This window comes from Molothrus ater, chromosome 6, assembly GCF_012460135.2.
Source record: "Molothrus ater isolate BHLD 08-10-18 breed brown headed cowbird chromosome 6, BPBGC_Mater_1.1, whole genome shotgun sequence".
Classification (NCBI taxonomy): Eukaryota; Metazoa; Chordata; class Aves; order Passeriformes; family Icteridae; genus Molothrus; species Molothrus ater.
In genome coordinates, this window is record NC_050483.2 from 12011819 (window position 1) to 12037930 (window position 26112).

General features: G+C 44.9%; 1 protein-coding gene across 4 annotated transcripts in view; it reads left to right on the forward strand.

Moving 5' to 3' along the window:
* Positions 1 to 25416, forward strand: part of LMO1 (LIM domain only 1) — a 63657-nt gene extending 38241 nt beyond the window's left edge. For all 4 annotated transcript variants that reach the window (XM_054515035.1, XM_036383416.2, XM_036383418.2 and 1 more), the window contains 3 exons: positions 9551 to 9764; positions 20477 to 20602; positions 24967 to 25416. In XM_054515035.1, coding sequence (XP_054371010.1) covers positions 9559 to 9764; positions 20477 to 20602; positions 24967 to 25072 — 438 coding nt within the window. In that variant the 5' untranslated portion in view covers positions 9551 to 9558 and the 3' untranslated portion in view covers positions 25073 to 25416. The remainder of the gene's footprint in view (positions 1 to 9550; positions 9765 to 20476; positions 20603 to 24966) is intronic.
* Positions 25417 to 26112: the final 696 nt, after the last annotated feature.

Sequence of the window (26112 nt, forward strand, 5' to 3'; positions counted from 1 at the left end):
GAGGTAATTAAGTATTTAGCCTCTGCTTTCTCTGCCTTCTCTATCTTCATGGCATTAAGAGAACAATTTTGGTTGATATTCTTTGCAAGGTACAGCAAATTCTTTCTGACAATCACCTTGCCCTTTATCTAGTCGTGAAATATTAAACTGCTTTGCCAGAGTCATCATGAAGGGCATTGTGCTCTCTGGGGTCTGCACTGGGAGAGGAAGGATTGGTTGTTGGTGGGCTACACTTTGTGTAAACATCTTGGGTCTTTGTAAAACTGCTTGCAAGGCCAGGTTATCCAGGAACCTCCTGTAGATGAGTGACTGTACCATACCGGTCATGGGCTTTTGTCTGGTCCTTCTCAGACAGCAGCTATACCTGAGCAAAATGCACTCTGCTCCTCTCTCTGGCTTCTGCTGCAAAGGACAAGGCAGTTCTGGGTCTCCTTTTCACTCAAACTCTCCAGCCACCTCTGGGTGTGACAAGGAGTTTGGAAAGAAGCAAGGCAAATCCTTTGGGAGATGGTAGTTGGACTTTCAAGTAGTTTCAAGCTCCTGGAATCTGACTGAGCATTTTATGTTGAGTGCAGCTGTGGATAAAATCCAGTAAATCTGCACTAGATGTGAACCATTTTTGACACCTCTTCTGAGACTTGTGTCTTGTGCACCTGAAGCTTATCAAAGCAAATCCACAAATTCCACAGCCTTTCAGAAGGTTGTGTAGCATCACTCAAAACTTCAGGGCTTGCAGAAGGTTAGGGTATTATTTGTGTCTAAAATACAAACTCCACTTCCTAAATCAGTATTTATTTATTGGTTAACCTGAACAGTGCTCACCTATGCTCACCAGTGCTCACAGATTGAGACTGAGAGTCTCCACACACAGGCACTTGAAACTGTGACCACCTCAGCCTCTCTCATACAACAGAAAAAACACACCACTTAGATATAATTGGGGGGGGAGAAGAGATGGGATGCTCTCTTAACCTTGGTTTTCCTTTGCTACTTTCATGAGACAAAATTCCAGTCTGCTTTATTTTTGAAGTCAGCAAACTGATTATATATTGTAAAAGATCAGTGTTTTCATGGGTGAGTAGTAATTACTGAGTAATGGCTTAAAACATTTCCTGAAGGAACATAAAGCTGTTTTTAAAAGTCAAGAGTACATTAAAAGGATTACCATGTAGATTTGATTTTTAGATAACACTAAAATGGATCCCAAATGGACTTATGAAAAGGGATGCTATCTCTTTAATGGAAAGTGCATAGTCTGACAGCTCAGCATGCAAATGGTCCTGCAAAGGACTGGCTGTTGTGTTTTTTCCTTTCAACAAGAAGACAAGGAAATAGCTTGCCCTTCTCCTTTCAACTTTTAATAGCAGATGTGTGTCTCTGGTTTTGCTAGGAAAGGGAGAAGAGGATAGGTTTGGTGGATAACTGCATCTTTCTAAATCACTGGGGAAGTATATTTCACGACTCCTGGAAGGTCAGTCAGCAGCAATTGTATCTCTTACACAGTTTGCATTAAGTAGATAGATTCCTTCTGCATTCCCCATAGGCAAATCTCTCCTTGCCTCTTACATGCAAATAAATTTTAGTCCTAGTATATTTATTGCAGTAATCTTGTGCAGGGCATGAACATCAGTGCTTGCCTTGGCAGTAAGTTTGGACAGGGCAGGAGGGGCTGTTATATTCATACTACAGTAACTTGCAATCATGATAGTATTTTCTATTTCAGAGTTGACAACACAACTTTCTGGTGATTGATGGTATAAAATGGGCTTTTGGCCTGAGTAGGATTTCTTCTAGAAACATTTAAAGGAGTATATTCATATTTCATTAAATACAGAGCGCACCAGGATTCCAAATCCTTTTGTGGTATTGCGCAAATTATTGTAGGCTCCAAAAGTCTTGAGAAATTTCTATAAGCCTGTGAAAGCTTTAGATTGGATAGTCATCATTGCCTGCATTAAGGGCTGTGACAGATTGCTTCATCAGTGTACACAGGGCAGAACATCAAATGGCCATTTGGCAGTGGGCACTGAAATTCTATTAAGGTTGCCGAAAGCTTAGGTTGACATTGTGTATGTCTGCAAAGAGGCAGAAGAAAAGATGATGGTGATTGAGCAATGATATAGTTCTATTCTCCTTAAAACATTCACATACATAGCATGCCAGATCTGTCAGGGTGGTGTTAATGTTTCACTGCTAAACCTGAGCACTGCTGCCCTGCACGGCTTTGCTCGTGTCTCGAAACCTCGGTATGTTAAACAGGTCATTTCAGCTGGGAGAGGAGCATTGGGGAGCATCACACATCAGCATGAAATAACTGAAGAGTTTTTACTTCTTGAACACTCTTTGGGATATTTAACTTGATAGAAGGTTTTTTCCGTTTGATTTTCTTCCTTGTTGAAAAAGGGAAGGGACACAAACCCTGCCTTGTATTTAATTTTGGTACACAGGTTATTCTTACAAGAGCTGAAAAGTAAGGGATGAGTTCTTACCTTTGTGACCATTTGGCTCAGAGACTCTTCTTCCACTCCTTGGCTCTGACACCCAAACCCACTAAATAGACAGCTTTTGAGGTTGGTGTCTTTTCTGTGGTCACCTGCAAATTGATGGAATATATAGGAATATGGGATAAATTTCAGGCCAGTCATACGAAATAATAGTTTTTTTCTCATTCTTACACTGCTGGAAGGGTGGTTTGAGGGTAGTCACTCCATTGCCAAACTTTTTTCTACTACAGACACTGAAGGAGGGAGCTGGCCACCTGAAATCAGGACCTTTGCCAGACTGCAGTACGCTAAATTGTGACTAATGGAGAAAACTTGATCAGAATGTTCTCAGATTAGGTTGAAAGTAGGAGAAATCTGCATGTCTTTGTTCTGCTTCCAGGGCTTCAAACAGTAAAAATGGATTTTACTGAAACTGTGGATGTGCTAAGAATAAACTTTGGACATGTGCCAATTACGAAAAATTAAAGCTCAAACAAACACATTTTATGAGCACAGGGAAAACATTGCTTCCTGAAATGATTTATAGAAACTGTCTTGCAGCAACAATTATTATGGTTTGTGTTTAGTCCTGCTGCCATGTGTTTCTTTATAGCTACAGGTTGGCCTCTGGTAGGAGAAACTCTGTAATTGAGAGAGGCTAAAAACAGGTACTGGAAGACTCAAAACTTGTGGGGAAAATGAAAGTCTGGATTCTACCCCTAAACCATGTGTCCTGAATCAGGACCTATGTTGGTACAGATTCAAATTATGCCAAATAATTACTTTTGCTCTGTTGGTCTATCTGAGCAAATGGCTTTAAAACATGTGAGATTGAAGGGGGGTTAAAGCCATTCATGAAGCTTTGGGTCACTTTTAGGCAGCTGAAACTTCCAGGAGACACTAGACTCTAAAACATATTTCTCTACAACTTGTCATGAAATGTATGGACAAAAAAAAGTTGCTGTGTTATTGGGCAGAGGACTTAGAATAGTCAAAATAGACGTGGTGATCAAAATGTTGTTTCTCCCATTAACTGCCCTCTCAAACTACTTTTTTGCCATGCTTGGGAAATTTGTTCAGTAATGATTCAGAAGAAAGAATGCCCCAAATGAATTGCTAAAGCCACTGTAAAAATCACCAGCTGCATACTGCAGCATGAAACTGGCAATGAAAAAAGATTGTGGTTTCTCATTGAATAACTTTGATGAATGGTCTAAGTCTTACTCATAAGCATTTAGTTGCAAGTACGTGGTGTTCCAAATGTAAGGTTTTAATTGGATATACAGATGACATGATGAGTTTCACCTTGCTGGCTGTAATTTTTCTGATGAAATTCTTGGTGAGGATGCCCGAGACAGCGCACTCTCCATTCAGTGGGAGTGCAAGGTCTGACTTGATTCACAGGGTGAAATATTCATAGAAGGTGAGTAATACAATACTGGGAACACAGAGTTTCTTTTTAGGGGAATGAAATTCACTGCATCTTTTTGGCAATGACTGTCTGCATTTACTTAAATGGGTGATGCAGGGCTCTAATGCTTTTAAATGATATCAGATCTTCTGATAAAAGACATAAGACTGCAGCCTATTTATTGTGATGAGACAGGAGTTAATAAGATTACTCCTACTCTTCAGTTACTTTTTCATCTTTCGCAGCCAAATGCTGGGGGTTTTGTTAGCAGGCAAAAGGAGGTCAGTTCATTTAAAGGGTGTTGATGCTAGAAATAAATATTTTTTTCCCTCAAGTGGAACTCTGAAACTTAGGCTCAGTTGCCTAACTGGCAAACCCCTGGTCTTTAAACCAGAATTACTTTTAGCCCTGGAATGCTGCATCCTTATAATAACCACTTATATAATTTTTTAAAATCTTAAAAATATTACAAATAATAATAAAAAAGAATAAGGGTAATGTAAACCTGCAATAACTGTAGTGTTTGGCAGAAGAAGGTAGAGAAATGTGGTAGTAGTGTCTAAAGGTACTGCTCAAGGAAGAATTTGCTCTGGAGAATAAAAACAATTCCAGTGCTATGTTGTGCAAGGTGCTGTACAACAGGGAGTGATTGTCACAAACCTTTTGCAGAGTAGAAGTATTGTGTGTGTGTGTGTGTGTATAGTTATTTGCTTTGGTGTTGAACAAGCTTTTACTCTTAAAGTAGGTACTCTGAGGAAAGGTGTTGGGGCTTTAAAAAAAGAAAAACAAAATAACAGCAACAAGGAAAAAACCCAAACAAATACAAACAAACAAACGAAAGTCCCAGCAACAACAAAAAAGCCAACACCAAAAAACTTGTCGAGGGAAAGAGTTAAAGCCATCTGCCTGAAAGCATTGTGTAAAACATACACACAATGTTGGGGAAATAAGCCAATTATGTGTGCTTCACAGGAGGTGGGGGACTGACCTTTGTGTATAATTAGTTCTTTTATTTAAAGCAAAGATTTTGAATAGAATAACTAATTAGCTGTCATAAATGGCAAATTGAAGATTTTGGCCGGGTTCCTTGGGGAGAGTGGGAGGAGGTCCCTCCTCCCAGCCCGTACTGTACGCTCCGGCTCTCCTCATTAGAGTTGTTTTTAGTTCTCCACAGAGGTAATGAGGAGTGCAGCCACACACTTCTCCGAGCCCCCTCTAATAAGCCATGAAATGCAGGTGGAAAAGAGCTGCCTCCAGCTCCTGCTGCCTTCTCCCCACACATGTGGGTGTAGCTGAGGGGGGCAACTTGGAGTGGAGGGGGTCTGAAAAGTCCTGGTGATATCACCTGTGTTTTATGCTCTGGACTCGACTGAATAAAATACAGGCAAGCTGCAAAGCCTTGAGGCATATATCATTAGCTAGCAGTCCCCCATTACTCTTTCAGACCAATTAACCTTTAGAGTTGCATTAGAGAAATTAGGTGGTGAACTTCCCTGCTTTCAGAGGGGACCTCTAGCTCTGCTGCAGACCAGAGCACTGTGGAGCTGTGCGCCGTAGGACCAGTGCAGATAACTGTTATTTAAAAGGTCTGCCATTTATGAAAAGTTCCCAGGCTCTCTTGGAAAGGAGGCTTTATGAACAGTGCCCTTAGAGGAACCGCAGCTGATTGCCATGTGAATAGAAATATCAGTAAAATGGCTTAGAAAAATTTAGAGGTGTACTTAGTGGACACTTGTGTTATAAGGCCAGCTGAATCATTTTACAGAAAGACTCCGACTGAGCAGATACGGGCTGATTAAAGCTTGTTTGTCCGGCTGTGAATAGTGGTAAAGTTTGGATTACTCACTACAATAACAGCCTCTTTAGACATAGACATAAATTTCAGTAAGTCCAGAGGTGGTGTCTATAATTTTTTAATGTGTATTGGAGCTCTGAGCACTCAGAGTGGGTTTAGTTTTGTATTTACCAGCAGCAAGTCTATTAAGCTGTAAAGGGCAAAGAAGGGAGTGTAGGTAGCCAGAAATAGAAAGGATTCATCTACTGTTTCTAAGAAAAGAGAGCACTGGATGTCTAGCAACAGGAGAGAAGAGAGCAACTTGATGGTACTTTCAGAATCTGGCAATAATCAGTGTTCTCTTGTGATCACATATTTAAATATGTGAGCATCCAGCTGTTAATTTTTCTAGTTCTGCAACACTCCTTCTCATTTTCTTATCCTCCTCCACAGAGCATGTGTGGAATTTGTCAAAGGTGACCCCTTTGTTTCTTGACAGCCCCAGTTAGACACCTCATGTCCCTTATCAAATTGAACTGGATATCTTGGCATTTCTAGGCAAGTACTGGGAGGAAATGGACATAGAGAAATGAAGCAACATCCCAGTCTTGCAGTGGGGAAATTACTGAAAAGAAAGAGCAGTTCTCCAGGTGGTTTGTGCCTGCAGAGCCCAGGCTGCTTCAGGTCTGCTGGAAGGGGGAGGCAGGAGGAGGAAAGCAGGGTTTGGTGTTGATTGTGTCCTCTCTGTGCAAGCCTCTTACTGTGAATAGGGTTAAGCTTCTGAGATGCTTCTCTCTTGTTGCTTGGAAATGACATTGCAAGCGTTCGAGGAACCCTTGCTGATCAAGTTTGGCAGTTTTTGAAATTTTGTTTCACGCCTTGCCTGCTGTGTCAACTCACCAGCTAATTGCAGCTGCAACTTTCTGTAGTGGCTTGTGTGCTCCGTGCAGACCGGTTGGTTGGGATGTCGGAGGGAAACCTCACAGCCCAAAATGTAATTTCAAAACACTGAACCTGACCAGCAGAGGCTGACCTTGCTCGTTATTATCTGAGTGGGAATAGCAGCTTTGAACATCATATGATCTCTGAAATGGTACCTTTTTTCATTAGAAAGCCCCCTGCTGAACGCTGACCAAATACATAGCTTTTTTCCTTGCTTAAGGTACTGCTTAAAAATATATCTATATCTGTTCCTTTGCTAGTTATTAGAAGCAAATCAAAGTGTTACATTCCCCTTACTTGCAGAAGCCTCTCATAAGACAGTGGTGCTCTTGCAATAGCGAGGAGCTCAGATGGCTGCGGAGAGCGAGAGCTGCCAGGGCCACAGATGGAACAAGAACTGCCCCTGCAGTCAGCCCTCAGCCATCCAGGCCTGCTTGCCACAGGACACCCTCCTTACCTGCCCTAAATGATCAAACCAGCCTCTCCTAATGGTCCAGCCAGGGTAGCATCCCTGCACAACTGCCCTTGTGCTTGATGCTGCTGCTGCTGCTGCATTGGCACCCTCTCTCTGGGTGAGGGCAGCTGTACCTCTGAAAGGGCACTGCTTTCAAAAGTGAGGCTTTGGGAAGTCCCATCTGGCTGAGGATCTTGTATTTCTGAAGTACAGAGCTGATCTCAAACCCCATCCATGCAGCAGCTCTCTTGAGTTTAAGGTGTGCTGGTTAAGTGGAATCTGTGTCTTTCCAGATGCAGGATCCTTGTGTTACCTACACAAACCTTGCAAAAAGATTGTGTGGTGACCCTTCTTGTGAGAAATCCTCCTCTCCCTCTAAGGGTACACATTTAGAGAGCCTGTTTAGGGGGTGAATAATGACTTGCTGGTGTCTGGGGCTCCTATCTAAAAACATAATTCTCACATCTAGGTCCTAGTTTTCATAGGTGCGAACTATTTTCTTTCATCACTGGTACTGATCTTACACAGCTTGCAAATGCAAATTCACATGCTCACCCTTCTCTGCCTCACAACAAGGCAGACTCTTCTCACAATGTGCAGTTTTCCTGGAGTGGAGTCAGGAAGAGCATGGAAATTACTTCAAAATGTAATTTTGCTATCGAGAAGCATTTTGGATTTAAAAAACCCAAACAACCAAACAAAGGTGTGCCTAGAACCACAGGGCCATTTCCCTCATTCTCATAAGAAACTCTCACCGGGCACATGGGACTTCTGCAGTCTGATCTGCAGCATAATCCACTTCTGATGCTTCCCTGTCTTGTCCCTCTTTTCAAGTGTGTGTGTATTTCTCTGTGGCTTTGTAGAATTTCTCTCAGGAGCATTACAGGTTGCATATGTGGCCAGTCTAATACAGATACAGATTTTCACTTAATTATTGCAGATTTGTCACTGGTGTCCAAAGTTTGCTTGTAGAGACTTGGGTTTTGAGTGTGCTGCAGCAGAGGGCAGGAGGGTTCTATAAGGGTTTTTGAATGTTACTTGGCCTGTCTCTGTGCTGCTGAGACCACTTTGATTACAGATGGATCAATACCTCGCTGTTTGTGTGGAGGTGTCTTAAGTGCTATTGTCATCTGCTCGGGCTCTGACAGAGCAATTATTACTGTGGGAGTGGTGGGTTTACATGTGCTGACCATTAGCCACTCTCAGGTCACCCTGGCTTTTAAGGAGAGCAGCAAATGTCACTTACTGCAGTGGCACTGGCTGGGTCCTCTCTGCTTAAGGGACTGTTAATAATTCTATTATCAGGCTGCTGCTTTCTGGGACATCCAGCGCTTCCTGCAGAAAGGGTGGATTAACTTTGTGTAAGAGTATATAACCAGTGACACCTGCTGCTGTGCCACAGTGTCCCTTCTCATCATCTCTGCATTGGTTAAGCCCACAGTGTGCTTGTTACAGGCCCAGCATTGTCATTTTTAGTGACTGACACCAGTAAAAATAATCATAACGAATTCTGGTGTCTCAGTGAGTTAATTTCTTCTTTCATCATTTCCTGTCCTGTCCCTCACCCACAGTATAATCCTTGTTTATTTTTCCACCTTGCCTATTGATTCCATAAAGTCCATTCCTGCCTGGCTCTTAAACTGAGAAGGGTTGACGAGCATCACAGTGCTCACCATGGCAGGCACTGGCTGCTTGGAGAGAAGGAAAAAGCTGGACACAGCACTGAGGGGAAGGTGACCACAGCAAGTCCCCCCAAGCCTCCTGAGCTGAGTGTGCTGTCACCACCTCATACCCAGCTATCTTGTGGCTGTTTTGCAGTTCCAGCAGGGGTTTCCAGGAAGGAGGAAACTCCTGGCTTTGTGCTACCTTCTCCAGTGTGATACAAGAGGAGGAGGAAAGCTCTGCTTTACTTAAGGAATGTGGCTTCATTAGTGGCAGAGGGGCACTGGTGGGGTTATTTTCAGCAGTTCTCAAGGGCTTTTGAATCAAATTTATTTTGGAGCGGCCCCTGGCCTGCTCTGGCTTTCAGTCAGGATTCACAAGAGAGGAAAAACAGTGGCATACCACATCTTTTTATACCCACTCCTCTCCCTTCCCCATCAAACTCGGCTCAGATGCTGAATCAGGGGGGTACATACCGTGATGGCCCTTCTGCTCTTTTTAATTGCCTGTGGCAGGTAATTAACAACACAAGGGTGTGGGTAATGAGGGGAAAAAATAAATGTTGAAATTTCAGCCAGTTTATTCTGCTGCAAGATGTTGGTTAGAAAGAGTTTGGTGCGTTGTGTCAGTCCTGCCCTTAGGAAAAAAGGGCTGCAAGCGTTGCACTCCCTGTTAGCCTGCGACAGCAGATGAAGTTGGGATTCCTTTGACTGTCAGCTCCATGAACATGAGCTTCCTTTGACTGTGAGCTCCTTGTAGTGGCAGCAGCAGCAGTGTTTGCCCCCAGCCCGTGCTCTGAAGGAAGTGCTGTGTTTGCCTTGCAGGCGTGCCGATGCTCTCCGTACAGCCCAAGGGGAAGCAGAAGGGCTGCGCCGGCTGCAACCGCAAGATCAAGGACCGGTACCTGCTGAAGGCTCTGGATAAGTATTGGCATGAAGACTGCCTAAAGTGTGCCTGCTGTGACTGTCGTCTTGGAGAGGTTGGATCAACTCTTTACACAAAAGCGAATCTCATTCTCTGCCGCAGAGATTACCTGAGGTAAATAGAGGGACGTACTGTGGGCTCTTCCCCAAGCCTCTCGGCGTGCTGCCAGCTCTCTGGCTTCCTAAAAATGTAAAAACATGTGCTTGTGCATGGCATGCAGAGGAGACTGGAGTTCCTTGCACTGTCTACGCAGAGCTTTTTATTTGCACTTAGCCTATTTAGTAGTCTGAGAGGTGAAATCCTCCTTTTAGGTGAAGGTACAAGATGGAGGCCATAAGTTTTTATTATTATTATTATTATTATTATGGACCAACAAGAACAAACTCTGCTTGCTGAGTAAGTTAGGAAAAACTATTAATTCACCTTGCATATCTCTGATGCAATACTCCTGCATATTGACTGAGACCTGACCAAACCTTTACCTTTTCTTTTTCAGTCATAGCTTTTAGACAGACTTCTAGGCTTGAGTAAGGTTGCACCCAAGGGGCCCTTGTCTCTTTCCTAACTAAACAGAGCAAAACTCAAAAATTACGGATTAACTTCGAAAAATGTTTTTGTCTGAGGAAATCAGCAGAGACCATCACTAGCTTGGAGTTAGAACCATTCTGTCAGTGTGTGTCTGCAATACATAACAACACATGGGATTTTTTGCCTGATGTGTATGGGGGTTTTCTGCAAAATACTTTATGCAAACATAAATGAATATTAATAAGACAGCAGGCCTAATGCAAACATTATTATGAGGGTCACACTGCAAAACACTCAGACTTTAGCTTTGTTTTTCCTTTGGAAGAATGTACTTGATCTCCAGCTAATGTGTGTGTTTTCTTTTATTTTTCCTCAAGCACTGATAGCATTTCCCAGGCAAGCTCAACCAGTAAAACAAAGCCAAACAAGCCCAACGCACTGTTGTAAGATGGGGAGGTAAAATGCCTTCTAACCTTGCAGTGTTCAGGGGCTGCCCAGATTAGTGTCAGTGCTCAGATGCTTCGTGTGTTTCAATGTAAAACGTATTTCTGAAAATCTTCAGTAAATATTTCCCTTGTAAACTTGAACAAACAAGTTTCTCCTTCTAAAGATGAGAGATTAAGTGCTGAGCCAAACAGAAGGACTGAGTCTATCAGCTGCCACGTGGGAGCTGTCACCTTGTCCTTCAGCCCAGCAGTGCACAAGAGCATCCTGCCCACAGGAGGGTTTTGGAGCTGAAACTCTTCAGGGCACACATGAAATATCTCAGCTGAAATTCTGCCACACAGGCAGCACTTGCAGCTTCACATCTGGTTAGGTGGAGTGTGTCCCCAAATGTAAGTGAGGAAGGAGGAGTTCGGTAATGGTGAACATGAGATGGAAAAGACAAGATAAGCAGCCTTTGGAAAAATGGAAAGGGTGTGAAAAGGAAAGAGTTAACTGTCTTCACTATAATGAAATAATTTTTGTACCTTCCTCAAAACTTAGTATTTACTAATGTCACAAGTCACTTACTCTGGAAGCATCCTTAACCCTGTCTATGCTGAGCTAAAAAAAATGAGCTCCAGAAAGTTCAAATTCAACACAGAGTTTCCACCTCCAAATTAGCATTTTGGTTGTTCTTCCTCAGCTCAGCTATACTCTTTCTGTGTTGTGGACATAATTCTGATGTGTCAGTAAGGATGATTTCAGTTCTTGATCTTCCCTTTTTGAGGAAGCCTTTCATCACAGTATCACAATTGGGTCATGCTAGATACTATCACAGGGACCCCTAAAATCTCTCAGGAGAGCTACTTCCAGGAATAGTTTTCTTTCCAGGAAGAATAGCTGCATTATTTTCAGAAGTATTTGTTTGTACTTTGTCTTCTATACATTATCTTTTCTTTATCTTGTTTGCACCCAGCTTGCCAAGTGGTCTAGGTCTCTCCATCTGTCATCCTCCACTTCATTATTTATCACTTGACTTTGTAATTTCTGGTCTTGAAAAAGTGTTGTGTTTGTGATTTTTTTTTTTAATTTGACCCTGAAGACAGATATTTAGCTTTATTCTCTATGTTGCAGAACCCTGCTAGAAATACTGAGCTGCACAGTGTTTCCAATTTACATTTGCTTTTTGAGACCTATGAGCTACCCCATGTTTTGTCCATTTAATAAGCACCGTATTGATTTTGGTTTAGTCTAGTTTCATAACAAAAATAATGTGTGGCATCAAATCAGACATACTAAAGTGCCAAAGGACAGCAGTATTGATGCTGTTAGGTTTAGAAGGACCTTTTTACCACTGGAGTTGCAGAGCACTTTCTTTCTTTCCTTGGTTTATCCCAAGAATGCTGCTTTGAGGTGGAAAAAGCTTAACCTGTGATTTTCCCACTGCCCCCTAGATGATGTGAATTTTCTGGGGCACACCAGAAGCCTGTGCTGGGGATGGAAAAGAAGCCAGGCGTTGCAGACTCCAAGAAGTGGCCCATGTCCCAGTTCTGTGAAGAGAGGGCAATCCATGACATGAACCATGGAAGGCAACAGCTGGGACTCGTGTTTGACCATGGCCATGCAGCCTCTGTCCCAGCACCAGTTAAATGTGGTCTCTGGATCAAATTTCTGTGCCTGGAAGGTTCCTTGTAACACCTCTGTCTCCGTTTTTAAGGTTGGAATAGTTCCTGTCCTGACAGGGGGGAAGTCTGTTGCTATTTGTTCCTCATGGTTAAACTGTGAAGACTTATGTGGCCTGTACATTAAGAATTTTACCTTTATCTGAGTTTAGGGTGTTGGAGTTTTGACTGTTTTTTGTTGGGAAGAACAGTAGATTTGTCATATCCTGGGAAATTTGTCGAAGACTCAGCTAGGAAGGAATAACATGAATCCTGTAACAGCATTGTTAATTAGCTTTCAGCTGTTTAGGCAGCTTTACAGCTATCATGGCTTCTATTCTTACAAATAAGTAAATTTAGATTATACTGGGGTTTTTTGAGGAGTTCTGCTGAACTCCTGGGGTCTGTTCCCCAGATGCTAAGGAACCCTTTCAGGCTCTGAGGATAGGAATAAGGGCATTGCACAGTCCCGTATTTATAGAAGTATAAAGCAAGTTTTTTAAATTTAAAACATCTTGTATTGGCCTTCTACACATAATATTTCTTTCTTTCTCCATTTGAACTATTAGTTCTATTAATAGAAGGAGTTAAAGTTGCCGTCACGATCTTCTCTACTGTCTGTTCCCTCCTGGTAATTTGAATTTTTCTTCTTTGAGAATTAACCATTCCCATCATTATATAGTTCCTTCACATCAGTAGTTTTTAGAGTCTCTACCCACATTTTTTTCCTTCTTGTTAAACAGCTCACGGTGTTTGGTCTCCTAGTCAAATTTTAGCAGAATTCATCCCTAAAAATAACTTTTCATCTTTCACACTGTGGTTGCACCACAAAGGGAGCACTTTACCTGGAGAACAGTGAGAGGAATTCAGTCAGAGGGCTCCTGGAATGTTTTGTTGTCAGTTTGCAGCTCTGGGACCCTCCTGAGGGCAGGTGTCAGTGAGCCACAGCCAGGGCAGGCACTGGGGCTAGGGATGGGCTTGTGGCAGAGGGTCAGGACAGTGACAGTGCCAGCTCCTTCCCTGCTGTGGCAGCGTCCCTGTGGAGCTGGCTTTGTCCCAGGCCCTGGGAGCACGGTGGGCTGCCAGCCCTGTGTGCTGATCCCCGGTGGGTTTTCAGCAGAAATCCTTCCAGCGTGTTCCAGGAGCTGCGAGCACACCACAGCCTGATCATTTGTTTCAAAAGATAAACTGTCGTCATTGCTCGTGAAGGAACATTTGTTAACCTTCACTTTTCATAAAACACTTTCTTGCTCATTTTTTAATCATGAAAGATGAAATTGGATCTCGAGTTGTTATCCTTGTGGTATCACCTCAGTCTCCAGCTGTGTCTCGATGTATCTTTCAATACATTTCATCTCAGCAAATAGATTTACCATTTGTTTCATAATCGCAGTTCCAGCATTCCTACCTCTAATTATTTTTGATAAGCAAATGCTATTGAAGGAGCTGCTTGTGGGACAGAGCAGCTTAGCATGCAGGCTCAGATGGCTCCTCGCAGCCCCCACGCAGCGATGTGTGTTTGTTCCGAGGCATAATTAAACATTCACCAAGCTCCGCTTCACAGGGACGGGCTGGGTGTTGCATCAGGATTTCCCGTGAGGAGCTGACAACTTAAATTTCACTGTGAAGTGCTGATGAAGAACGTGGTTTTTCCTTTTTACTCAGCATGGTGCCCTCACATGAGCAAAGGCGAGTCGGGCTCGCTTTGAGAGGAGCAGAACTGTTGCTTCTGCGTGTTTGATATGCTGCTGTTGGGAAAGTTTTTCATCATGTTAACTGATTGGGGCCTTAATTAGACTCCAAAGAAAGCTCAAAACCTGCATTTAAAAATGATGGTGAATCAGTAAAAGAGAAGGGCTTTCCGGGAAATCCTGATGCTGTTCTCAGGGGCTTTCATGGCAGTTCTTTTCACCCACTTTCCCACATGTTTGGATCAGGGCTGCAAACTCATCATGGCATCACTCTGCAAATGGTGTGGGTGCCTCCAGGGAGCGGAGCAGCCCTCTGCATCCCACCTGAGGGACAGGGACCTCCTGGCAGGACTGCCATCCCCTGTCACCCCTCAGCACTGTCTGTATCACAGAGGCCTGAACTCCACCCTCGGCAGCTCCTACTTCCAATGACTCAGATGCCAAGTCCTGGGGTTTTTTTACTCTGCTCCAAATGTCCCAGGACATTAATTCTGTCAGTGAATCGCTTTAGGAGCCCTTTAGAAGTGTTCTGTATCTGGCAAACATGCAGGGTTCAATTTTCTTGTGTGATAAGAGCACAAACGTGGGTGCCCTGCTCTGTTGGCACAGGAGGATGTGGACAAATTCCCTCCTTCTGGTGGCCTTTCCCAAGTCAGGGACAAGAGCCCTGAGCCAAGCCACTAAACCACAGCTGGCTGTGTGAGAGCAAGCCTTTGGGAACTGAGATGTGTGTGCCCCAACAGGCAGATTTTAAGTTAATCTCCCCAAGACATCATTAATGCTCAGAATGTGGCTAGAAGCTGCAGCACCTTTGAAGCAGGAAGGAGAATTTGGGATATTTTTTCCCTTATGGAGAAGCACCGTGTGTGTATGCACCCGAGAGCATGTCCTGCTGGATTTTCAAGGGACATGTTTAGTGTGGGAAGGAGAGGTATAAATGCAGTGTGGCTGAACAAATGGTGTCTGCTCAGAGCCTAAAAATGTCACTAAGCTGAAGTGCTGCTTTTGCCTTGCAATAGGGAGCATCTTGCATGCTGCATAGGACACCCTCACTTCTACACTTGGTGTCTGTACAGATTAAGGAGGATTAATTAGGCTCAAAATACAATGTGTCTTGGCAACATTGCTGTGCTTTGTGATGTTAAAATACAGATTTTTTTTTTTTCCCCCTGCAGTAGCTGGTCCAGGACTTTCTCACAGCCTGTGCCCATACTTGGTTTATTTGTTTGCTTTTTGCCCTTTTTTTTTTCACCTCCACAACTTCTCACTGAGGAGGAAAGCTAATGGGGAGTAATTCTGCCTGGCTGTGATACACTAGCATGCCTCTGGCACTTTCAGCTTTGCAGTTTTCTGGGCGCTGTGTTTAAGCTCTCCTAAGAGGAGGTTGTTGCACTTGTGCTCAGCAGTGCCAGAGCAAGGATGGGTTTAAGGTCAGCAGTTCCAGTTACACCCTGGGAAAGGCCGGGGCAGGGCAGGAGGTCTTGGACTTCTCCTCCCTGCTCATGGTCCCAGCATCTCTGTAAATGCCCACTGAAAATATAGAGAGAGAGGCCAAAGGAGTGAAAATAAGTGAACACTCAGATGTGTCCTTCCAAGTGAAAACAGACTCCCTTGAGCAACCTTGAAGTTCAGGCCCAGCAGTCTCTGAACCAGCGCGGTCACTTGGCCAGGGGCTGTTTTGTACTGGTTCAACTCACCCTGCTATGCTGTCCTTGAATGCCAAACCCTTTGGCATGTGAGATGTAAACTCTTTGGGATTGAACTTGAAGGCTTCATGAGAGGACAGCTTGACCAACTTCATTAGTATCAACATGCATTTCCTTTCCTTCAGCTGACATGACTTCCCACTGCAGCACTGACAACGGGGTCCTGGATAGGAGGGTGCACCAGCTAATAATGTATTTGCCATGCTGAAGGATCTCCTATCACTGAGGCTTTCTCTAATATTACACAAAGGCTGATTACAACAAAGTTATCTGAAGTTGCTTTTAAGATTATCCTTTTTATCTTTTTAAGTGATGTTCAGGCTTTCCCTGCATTTATTGGTATATTCAATACTCCAGTCAAATCACACTTGTAGCTCAGCATATTTCTAATATCCACAGATGGGAAAGATACTGATAGCAGTATTTAAGAGCCACCCTCCCTGAAAAATCAGTTGTTTCTTTGTTTCAAAAGGTAGGGGCAGAACTGTTTCTTTTCATGAGGATGGATTTCAGTTACATTAAGCAAGTTTAGTTCGACAGCAGGCCCTGATGAAACTAAGAAATAAACAGCAGCAAGCAAATAGGATAGGTGTATGGGAAAACCTATTTCACCTTATGGCTGGGGAGGATATGAGCATGGAGTTCCATAGTTCTTCTAAAACTTGTATATCCAGATAATCTGGATATATAAATATGTAGAAAAAGATGCAGTTGTACATAATATCTACAAATGCAGATATTTATCTGTAGGTTGGTGTTTAGTCCTCCTTACATTCATAATTCTTATCTTTCAGTGTTGACAATAACCTTTTTGGGGGGCAAATTATCAGTCTCCACTCAGCTGTTTGAATTTTGAACTTGTTTTGTTCTTGTGTTTAAAATAATCCAGTTGACGCTGCCAACCTTTCCTTTCTGTACCATTACTTATTTTTATGTGCTTGTCCTGCTTCCTCTTTTTATGTCTCCTATGAAGTCAACAGCTCCAAAATTTTTTCTCTTTCTGCAGAGGGGAGATTTTCTCCTTCTTTTTTGATTGCAAGCTGCTATCTAGTCAGACACCAGGCTAGAGGGGGCGAGAAGAAATGGGGACTTTCTCCTTGTAGGCAATGACTAAACCAGATTGTTGTTCCTAGTGGAGACAGAAATAGGCAAACAGGTTTTCAGTTTAGGCCCCCTGAACATCTTGGTTGAACAAAAAAATCTGTTAAAAGGTGCTAAACTTAACATTTTTGTATGAGAAGTTTCTTACCGTTTTCCCTACCGTAAGAACCCTTTAACATTCTTTTTCCCCCTCAAAAAAAAAAACCCAAAATGAAAAACCCTGCAGGGTGCTGTGGCATTACTATGGTTTGAATTAATTTGAGGTGTACTCACAGAGCTGCTGAGGTCTGGATCACCAAGCACAAGACTGATCTTTAGCCCAGACAAGACTACACAAAACCCATCCTCTGACAGTTGCCTACTGCTTCCAGGAGCGCTCCCTTCTTTTCCCATAAATTCATTTGCATTCAGGGCTGCTCCTGTATGCCAATTAGCTTTAATTTTTACTATACACACTGACATCAATGCCCAATGAGAACAGGGCATAGCAGGGTTTTTAGTGTGCCCATAAACTACAGAAAATTGTCCTTGGACAAACTCCTGCTTTTAGACTGGCTGACAACAATAGACATGGTTAAGTTCAGGCTAAGAGCCATTAAACATAATTACTACCACAGGGTAAAAGTTTAATTGTGCTAAATTTTAAATCTGCATAGTCTATGCTTATTTACAAGCTGGCTGGATCTTCCTGTTACATAAAGGGGAATAAATCTGTACTTAAAAATTGTTGCCTTTTAACTTCAAAGGGAAGTGAATAAATAGGGGTTTTTTTTAGAAGAAGCAAAACAACCCCAAACTGAAAACTTTCTGTATTTCCAGCTTCTTTTATGCCAATGGCTCCGAGCTGGTAAGTAGAGGCTAAACATCTTCTGATAGATTTTTCTAATGTGCTTCAACTTCGTGTGTGTGAATGTGTGACAGAGTGTTGCATCTGTTATGAGGGTGTCTGGGGGACAGAATGCAGATCAGTTTGTTCGTGTGGGGTTATTTTAAATTTAACCACAGATGGGGCTTGGGGCGGAAGGCTTTTCCTCCTGCTCCTTATCTTCTCTCCCTCCTTCCAATAATGTTAAGCTCCCCACTTCAGGAAGTTTCAGCTCAAGTAGCTTCTGGATCAGGAGATATCAGAGGTGGCAGGTTTTCGACAAGCAAACAAAAAAAAAGGGCAAAAGATTCTGTCCATTTTGCATTTTCTTTCAACAGATTAAAAAAATGTCATGTTCACTGAGCTACAAGTTACGGCGTATTTTTAGAAGCATGGTGAATGCATGGGGCTCTAAATCACTCCCTGAAAAGCAGATTAAAATTAGGAGGTGCTAGAATAAGTGTGAAATGTTCATCTGCTGGGAAAGGAAGGGTATGGAGGACTGTGAAACTTGATAGAAGAGACAAAGATTAGCACTCTGACTCGCTGGAAGCCACGTTATGTAGACATTAGAAGGCAACACGATTTCATCTGGACAGAACATAAGCTTCAGATCTTATGCAAACAGTCAAAGCTGTTTAACAATTGGTTTACCCCCAAAACCCCTGAAAGGAGACAGGTGAATACGATGCCAAATACATTTTTCATGTTTCTTAAGCTAACTGTTTAAATAGTTAAGTGAACATCTGTCCAAATTTCCCCATCATTTCCATTTAGAAAAGTCTCCTATTTGAAGGCTGAAGAAAAGCACCTGCTTAACAATGCAAATGGTGCTGTCTGGGGCCCCTTTATTTTGTTTAATCTAGATTGAGCTCCACACAACTGTGATGCTAATGAATAATGGATATTTTATACTTGTGCATGTAGCAGTGCTGGGCACAGAGCAAATCTAGGATTAACCTCCCAGTTTCCCTGCCTAATGCATTTGACTCATTTTTTTGAGTTTGCTGTGACTTGGGTACTCTAAAAATGGATGTCTGGTTTTATGGGAAATGGGAAAATCCTGGCAAAAGCTGTCAGGCTTTGCTGTGCCCAAGTGGAAAAGGGCAGCTAGGCTGAGGAGGGGAGGGATGTCTGCAGTAATGGCTTGATTTGTGAGTGGGTGCTGAATGAGAGCCAGGGTGTTCCAGGGTGGAGACCTGGACGCTTTTCAGAGCTGCATTTTTCCAGTCCAGTCTGCTGGTGTTAAGCAGCCAAGGCTCATGCCCAGCTGCCTCCCCTGCCTGTGGGGGCAGGAGCAAGAGGGGTCAGCTTGCAGGGAGAAAGGGGCTGCCTTTTGCTGGCGCAAATTATACAGCTGGGATTTCACTCTGCCTTTCAGCCTTCAGATGATGGAATCATGGGGGAAGAAATTTTGGTACTCCCTTTGCGGATTTTCCGTCCTGCATGAGTCTTTCTGTTTTGGTTTGTGTGATTTAGTTCTGAGGGAAAAAATGTAGTGCTTTTTCTTCATAGGAAGGCATGGGATTTTCCAGCCAAACTAATAAAAGACCCCCTGATACCACTCCTAAAGAAAAATAAAGGTGGGCTTTCTTACAACTGGAGAGCAAGCTGACTTCGGGAGCACTGTAGGAGGGTGGGAGAGTTGTGTGTAGGTTTCTATAACACTGCTGGGTGTTTTAATTCACAATTACTGGCCAGTAATAATTAGTATTGATTTGCCTGGCAAATTGCAGGTTTAGAAATTGGTTATAGATTTTCCTGATGTTTCTCATCTGTGTGTTGTGGAATCAGGCAGAACCGATGGCTTGAAACAAACCGCGAGCCCAGCTCTGTCGGCGGGCAGCGGCGCGTTGCGTGCACAGAGCTAATGGCCAGCAGGGATTGCACCTCTTGAGGCTCATCACCCCCAACACACCACTTCTGTCATCCCCTAGGCCAAGTGACTAACCACATGTGACCAGAGGCTGGGGTGAACCTCGGTTCTGTCAGCCCGTGGCACCGTGCCCCTGGCACACACGGGGTCTGCAGGGACACCTCGGGCAAGGGGCTGCGGGGAGGATGCCACAGTCGTGCTCGAGTCCCCCGGCAGGAGCTGCAACAGCAGCAGACATCTGGGGAGACAGATAGTGAAAGCCAAGATGAAAATGGCCAAGCTTCCAGTGCTGAAGGGCTGTCCTGGAGGGCGGGGAGCTGAAGTGGAACGGCTCAGCATGCTGCTCAGGCCGCCATGGAAGGGCTTAGCTGGCTCCCGGGAGGGCTGGGGAGGCACAGCCGGGGAGGAGGGCTTGCTCTCTCTCTGAGATGCCTGGCGAAATGCTGTGCACTCATGGCAAGAGAAGCTGTGCTTTTTCTTTTTAAGCAGCAGGTAAGTGAGGTTCTTCCTGAGCTCTGTTACAGCGCTGCCTGCCAGGATTGGCAAAGTTTGCAGGACTTGTGTGTCCTGCTGCCAGCCTGTCCCTCCGCCAGGCTGCAGGCCAAGCGCAGCAAGCCCTTGGGGAGCAGGATGGGCAGCACCCAGCACCTACCCCACTGCTGCAGAGAGGCAGATAGTTTTTGACTGAAATTTTGTGAGCCCCAAAATAGTGCTCTAAGTGTTTAATGCTTTTCTCCATTAGACAGCAAATTAGCCCTAGGCTCACAAACCAAATGAAGTTTCATCTCGATGATCGGAGCCTGCTCACCAGGCATTTTTATCCCAAGTTCCTGCATGCTGGTTGGTCAGTGAAATGGAGACTGCAACTTCTATTTATTGGTGCAATACAGTATTTGATACTGCTAATTACACTTAATTAGTCCTTCCACCATTTAATTAAAATGGCTTCTAATGATTGTGCTTCTTTGGCAGGCTCTTTGGTACCACCGGGAATTGTGCTGCCTGCAGTAAACTGATCCCTGCCTTTGAGATGGTGATGAGGGCCAGAGATAATGTTTACCATTTGGACTGCTTTGCCTGTCAGCTCTGCAACCAGCGGTGAGGACACAGTTATTGTACACACAAACTAATTTATACCTTTGCCTGTGAAACAGGGGAAATGTTTGATGCACGCTGCCCAGCTTGGGCTCACAGCCTGGGGGCAGGGCTGGGGCTGGGCTGCCAGACTGACCTGGGGGATCCATGTGAGTACCTGTAGCCCTTTTACTGCAAATCCCCTTGGAGCTGGTGGGAATTGGAGGGGCAAGGGGGAGGACACAGACACAGACTGTCCAGCTGCTGCTGAATAAACAAACTGCTCCAGCGTCCTTTCAGGAGCTGCCTTCTTTGCAGAAGGCAGATGATGGGGAATGGACCTCCTCTAGCAAAGTGACATTATCTCACTTAAATCATGTTTCTGACGTGCTCAAAACTGGGGGTGGAAAAGAAGAAGTATAAAGAGAAGGGACAGGAAGGAGAAAAGTACTCTGGCTAAGCCCTTTTCAGCACTGGGAACAAATCAATTTAGTTGCTGTGCAATTAGTAGGGGATCTTGGTGGTATAATTTTGAGTGGGGCTTATTTACTTCTGCTAGGTGGAAGATGGACATCAGGGAGTATAATAAAGGGCCATGCACAGTGTTTTCACTTGAACTATCTGTAGCCAGTTTAGTTTGGGAGGGCTGTGAAAACTCGTCCCAGCACCACGTTTGTTGATCATCGTAGGCAGAATGGAAGCCCACAGAACCAGATGTAATACTTTGTCACCTTCTGATGCATCCAGCTGTCCATCCTTGTCCAAGATAGACCTGGAACTTCTTGCAGGTCTTATTGCTTGCTTAGTCAGGCTGCAGTGTGTGCCCAGGGTCAAGGGCTGTGCTGGTGTTCCTGTTCTGGATCTGTGGCTGTTTCCCAAAGATGAAACTAGGATGCAATGCCTCATCCCATGGGGAAAGCGTGAGAGAGATGACAAGACTTGTGGGAAGATGGAGAACCCAATTCTGTAAAAGTCAGGCTAAAATCCTGACTTAAACAATCTAGAAAAGAGTCACAGTGGGATCTCTCACGAAGCAGCCATCCATAAGTGAATGCAAGCCCCTGCCAGCTCCCCCTGAGCTTGGGAGATGCTGTCCGGCTCTGCTCCCGCAGCCGCGCCCGTGGCTCAGCCCGGCGGTGAATTTGGTGTCAGCGGGGCGGTGCCAGGGCGCGGCGGAGGCGGGTGAGGTGCTGTCCTCGCTGGCAGTGCTCGTTCCAGGTGCAGCAGTCCCGTCAGTGCTGTCCCCGCACGCACGGGCGCGGTGGCAGGGCCGGGCCGGCAGTGACATCTAGTGGCTCCCGGCCGGGGCTCGCTGCGGGATCTGCCGGCTGCCCAGTCTTGTTCTGCGGCTCTTGAGCGCAGAGCTGATCCCACCTCATCCCCCGAGATGCTCATCCCACCTCAGTTCTGGGATTCGTCTCCAGACTCGGGAGTGTGGCGGGTGCTGCCAGGCTCAGCCCTCGGGATCAGCTCTTTTCAGCCTCCTGATGATTCCTGGGCAGGAGAGGCTTGCTCCCAAACTCCACACCGAACCTGGGGCTGTAAATGTCCTTTCAGGCAGAGGCTCAGGGCTGCACAGTCAGGAGTGCTGCTTGGCCTTGGAGTCTGCAGCCTGAGTGTCTCTCATCAAACCCCTATTTCACCCTTCTTCTCTCCCAGAAAATCCTAGTGCTGCCTGGTTTTCATTTTCTGTAATTTCTTTTCAATTTCACCCTTTATTTCAAAGGCTCCAAAGCACCTCCCTTCCCTCTCAATTGCCAGCATGGTCCCACTCTGTCCTTCAGACAACCTCCAGGGCTGTCACTGCCCAGCAGGAGAGTGCAGGTAATCCCCCCATTCTGGCAGAGTTGTGCTGTGATGCACAAGGGATTTGCTCAGTTTGTGAGGGGCTGAGTTGTTCTGGAAGATGGGCTATGTGTAGATCCTTGCTTTTGGCTGAGGTCAGAGGGCTGCCAATTTTTATGACTTAATCTGTAGAGATTTGGGCTTGAAAGGGCAGAATGGAAGTGATCCTCTAACAGACAGCACTGGATGCTGAACTGAGAACATGAGATTAAGTAACCCTAAAGTCAGAATTGCAGAGGTGGATGCCAGTTCTGGTTCTGAATTGGAAACCTCACTGGAAACCCCGTCTTGTTCTTCAGCTCTGAAAAGATTTGATGATGAAGACCTTTCCTCAGTTCTCTTCCAGCTTGCTTTCCCTTCTACAGCTGGGCTCTGAATAGAGTGCTAAATCCATCACAGCAAAATCTCTAATATTTTTCCAAGTGTGCAATGTTTTCATCACTTTCATTCCCTAAAACATCAGTTTTACATCAAGTCCTGCATTACTACTCATGCTGCCATGCTTTAAACTGTTCTAAAGTTGTCATGGTCGTTGTAGTGCTGGATAAAACCTGGTCACTGCTGTGACTGGCTGATAGGTCAGTGTTACAGGGTTGCAGGAAATCCAGCTCCTTCTCTTGCCATTATCTGAAGTGTGGGTTTGCTGGGAAGAAAATCACTCTTAAGGAATGACAGAGCAGGTTCAGCACCTATTTCTCACTGCTGCTGGCTGGAATTTGATTGCCCAGACAGGCTCTGCAACATCCCTGCTCTGAGCATGGGGGCTGGAAGTGAGAAACTGGGCCTGAGGTTTCCAGTTGTGATGCATCAGCTGAAGAGATCCCAGTTTACTGGTGGGTTTGCAGGACTGGCAGGTAGAAACAGTTGCCTTTCCAGTGAATCAAAACCTTCTCCCAAACTTCACATCACATTAAGGTACCCCTGTAGAGCATTTCAGTTCCCATGTGCTTGTACACACCCCCACACCTTCCAACTCCCAAATTCTCCAGCTCCTCCTTTGGTGCCTCTACACCCAAAACCAGGTTTGGCAAGAGACAGCTGTTGATGGTGCTGGTGGCAAGAGTAATTTTTGCATTTCTCCTCCTGGAGATTTATATGGCACTTAAGGTGGGAATAAGTAGTGAAAAGCAAGCAGCTGTGTCTGTTATTTATTGTGAGTAAACTGCTCCTGGGGCAGGTGGTGTTAAGGAGAGTGTGTGCAGTACAGTTTTTACCATAAAAGCTGTTAGTTGAAATTAGGAATAATCTCTATCTTTTAAATATGCAGAAAAGGTTGAATTTCAGAACTACTAGAGCATGTGCCACAGAGGGAAGAAGATGGAAGGTCTTCAGTGAAATACTGTAAAGTGTGAACTAATGCCCAGTTCTCTCTGTACCAACTTGGCAAATTAATCAGCTTATATGCCAGTGTCCAGTTGGAGAAAACTTGTGCCTGTGCTGGGCCTGTAAAGAAGCTCTAAAGTTATCAGTCCTGTTCTTTTAGCAGAAAATACTCACTTTTATGGAGATGCTCTGCCTGAAGGTGCCTGAGTTACAGATGATGAAAGCACTTTAGACAAGGAGTAGGCAGTGCCAAAGCTCTGCCTGGGAGAGGGCATTTGAGGTCTGCTAAGTCTCCTGGGGATGGGGTCACCTCCAGTGATCTTCCTGTAGCTATTTGGCCTTGCCAGAGGCTGCTACCTACCCTTTCCTCTCAGTGCAGAGCTGCCTTGAGGCACAGTGCCTGACCCAGGGTGTCTCTCTGCTTTAGGGTCCTGAGGCTGATTTCAGACTCAGCCCTTGGGGCAGCCTGTGCTCTGGTCTGTCATTGCCCTGCCAGTGTTATGGACAAAAACCAGCCCCTGAATTGGGTGCAGAGAACATTATTTGTTATCTTAAGAAGTAAAGATTAGCTTCTGATTCCTGGGCAAGCAGGCAGGGCGGAAAAAGCTATTGGCTGTCAATTCACACCTCTCCGATCTTATATGTGGAACTTTTTTGACCTTAATGGTCAAATAAAATTGTTAAATATCACAAGCTTCTCTGTCAACTTCAAGACAAACAGAACAATTTACATGGTATATAGAGAGCAGTGCCCTTCGCTCAATGAAGATAAAGGTTAGGAGTCCAGCCACCGAGAAATTTCTATTTATTGTTCAGCACTGTACACAAGGGGGTGAGGGAGGACTTAATAGCCAGTCCTTGCCTGGAAATTAGTGTAAATACTGCTTCACCCGAGGGAGCTGTGGAAATGTGGATACCAGCAAAAACTTCAAATAGGCTCCGTGTAATATCACCCGCCTGACTTCCTGGTTGGAGAGCCAGCATCTCCTGTCTGCAGGGACAAATCCCTGAACTGCTCCCAACCTCCTCCTGGAGCCAAGCACGGATGTGCCAGGGAAAGGACAGCAAAACCCTGGGATGGCAAGGAGGGAAGCACTGGCAGAGCTGGAAATCAAACTCTGCTCAACAGAATCACCTTCGTACCCAAACTGCCTCAAACTCTCCCCGTTCTCACGTCTGTTCGTACTCACACCCTCCAATCCTTTTTTTTTATCTTCCAGATTCTGCGTGGGAGACAAATTTTTCCTGAAGAACAACATGATCTTGTGTCAGATGGACTATGAGGAAGGGCAGCTGAACGGGAGCTTCGAGTCCCAGGTTCAATAACAGCCCCTGCTTGGCTGGAGCACTGTGGGATGGGCGCTTGGCCGCACGAGCAGCGAGGGCGTCTGTCAGCTTGCCTGCAATATTTTTTTAATTCTTGGTCCAGAGAGGACTATATACATTGTAGTACTTTTCCCCCCCAACACAAAGCAGTTACAATTTTAGATGTACAGTTGTGCCTGCTTAGCTGAGCACTGCATTGCCTGTATGTTTGTGAGTTTTTGGGGTCTGGGGGAGGGCTCTGTACAGTCTGTTTTCTGTATATAAACTGGAACATTTATTTTATGAAAAATGTAATGCAATTTTATTACTGGTGTGAATTAAAAATTATGAATGTTTCCTGGTCATCTTTGCCGTGGTTTCTTCCTCATGTGGCAAAAGCCATTCCTGTATTTCCTGTGCTTTGGCTGAGCAGACTGTTGGAAACGTGTACATAGCTCCCTGGAAACTGCATGGATCACAGCAGAGGCAGGTTCTCTCATAGTAACTGGGGGAAATGCTGCTGCAGGGTTGTGGAGCCTTCCATCCAACCACCTGCTTCCCTGGATAATGGGGGGGAATGAGCTGGGGGCAGGTGGTGGCTGGGAACCATGGGCATGGCTGGCGGGGCTGCTGTGCCGTGCTGGGCTGCTGGCTGAGAGGCTCCTTGTGGGTTCAGACAGGGCATTGCCATGGAATTCCTGCTGGCTGCCTGATCCAGTGTCTCCAGTCTGGGCTGCGAGGAACAGGCTCCCTGCAGCCCTGCCAACAGGTGCCTGGGCATTGATCAGAATATTAATTTCAAGGCTTTGCTAGGCAGTGGGATTTTCCCATGGGACATCACTTGTCCAGGTCAGAGCTGCTGCGAGAGCTGATGTCAGGGCTGGGACGTGACCGGGCGCTGATGCAGCAGATCCCTGCTCCCAGCCCGTTTTGCTTACTCTGTGCCAGGTGCTTTGACCTCCCACGAAATAAAAGCGATCAGATTTGAAGCATCTCCCAGAGAAAAAATTCTGAACTGTGTTCCTGCTGCGATGCTTTGTGCAATGATTTTCAAGGTTATG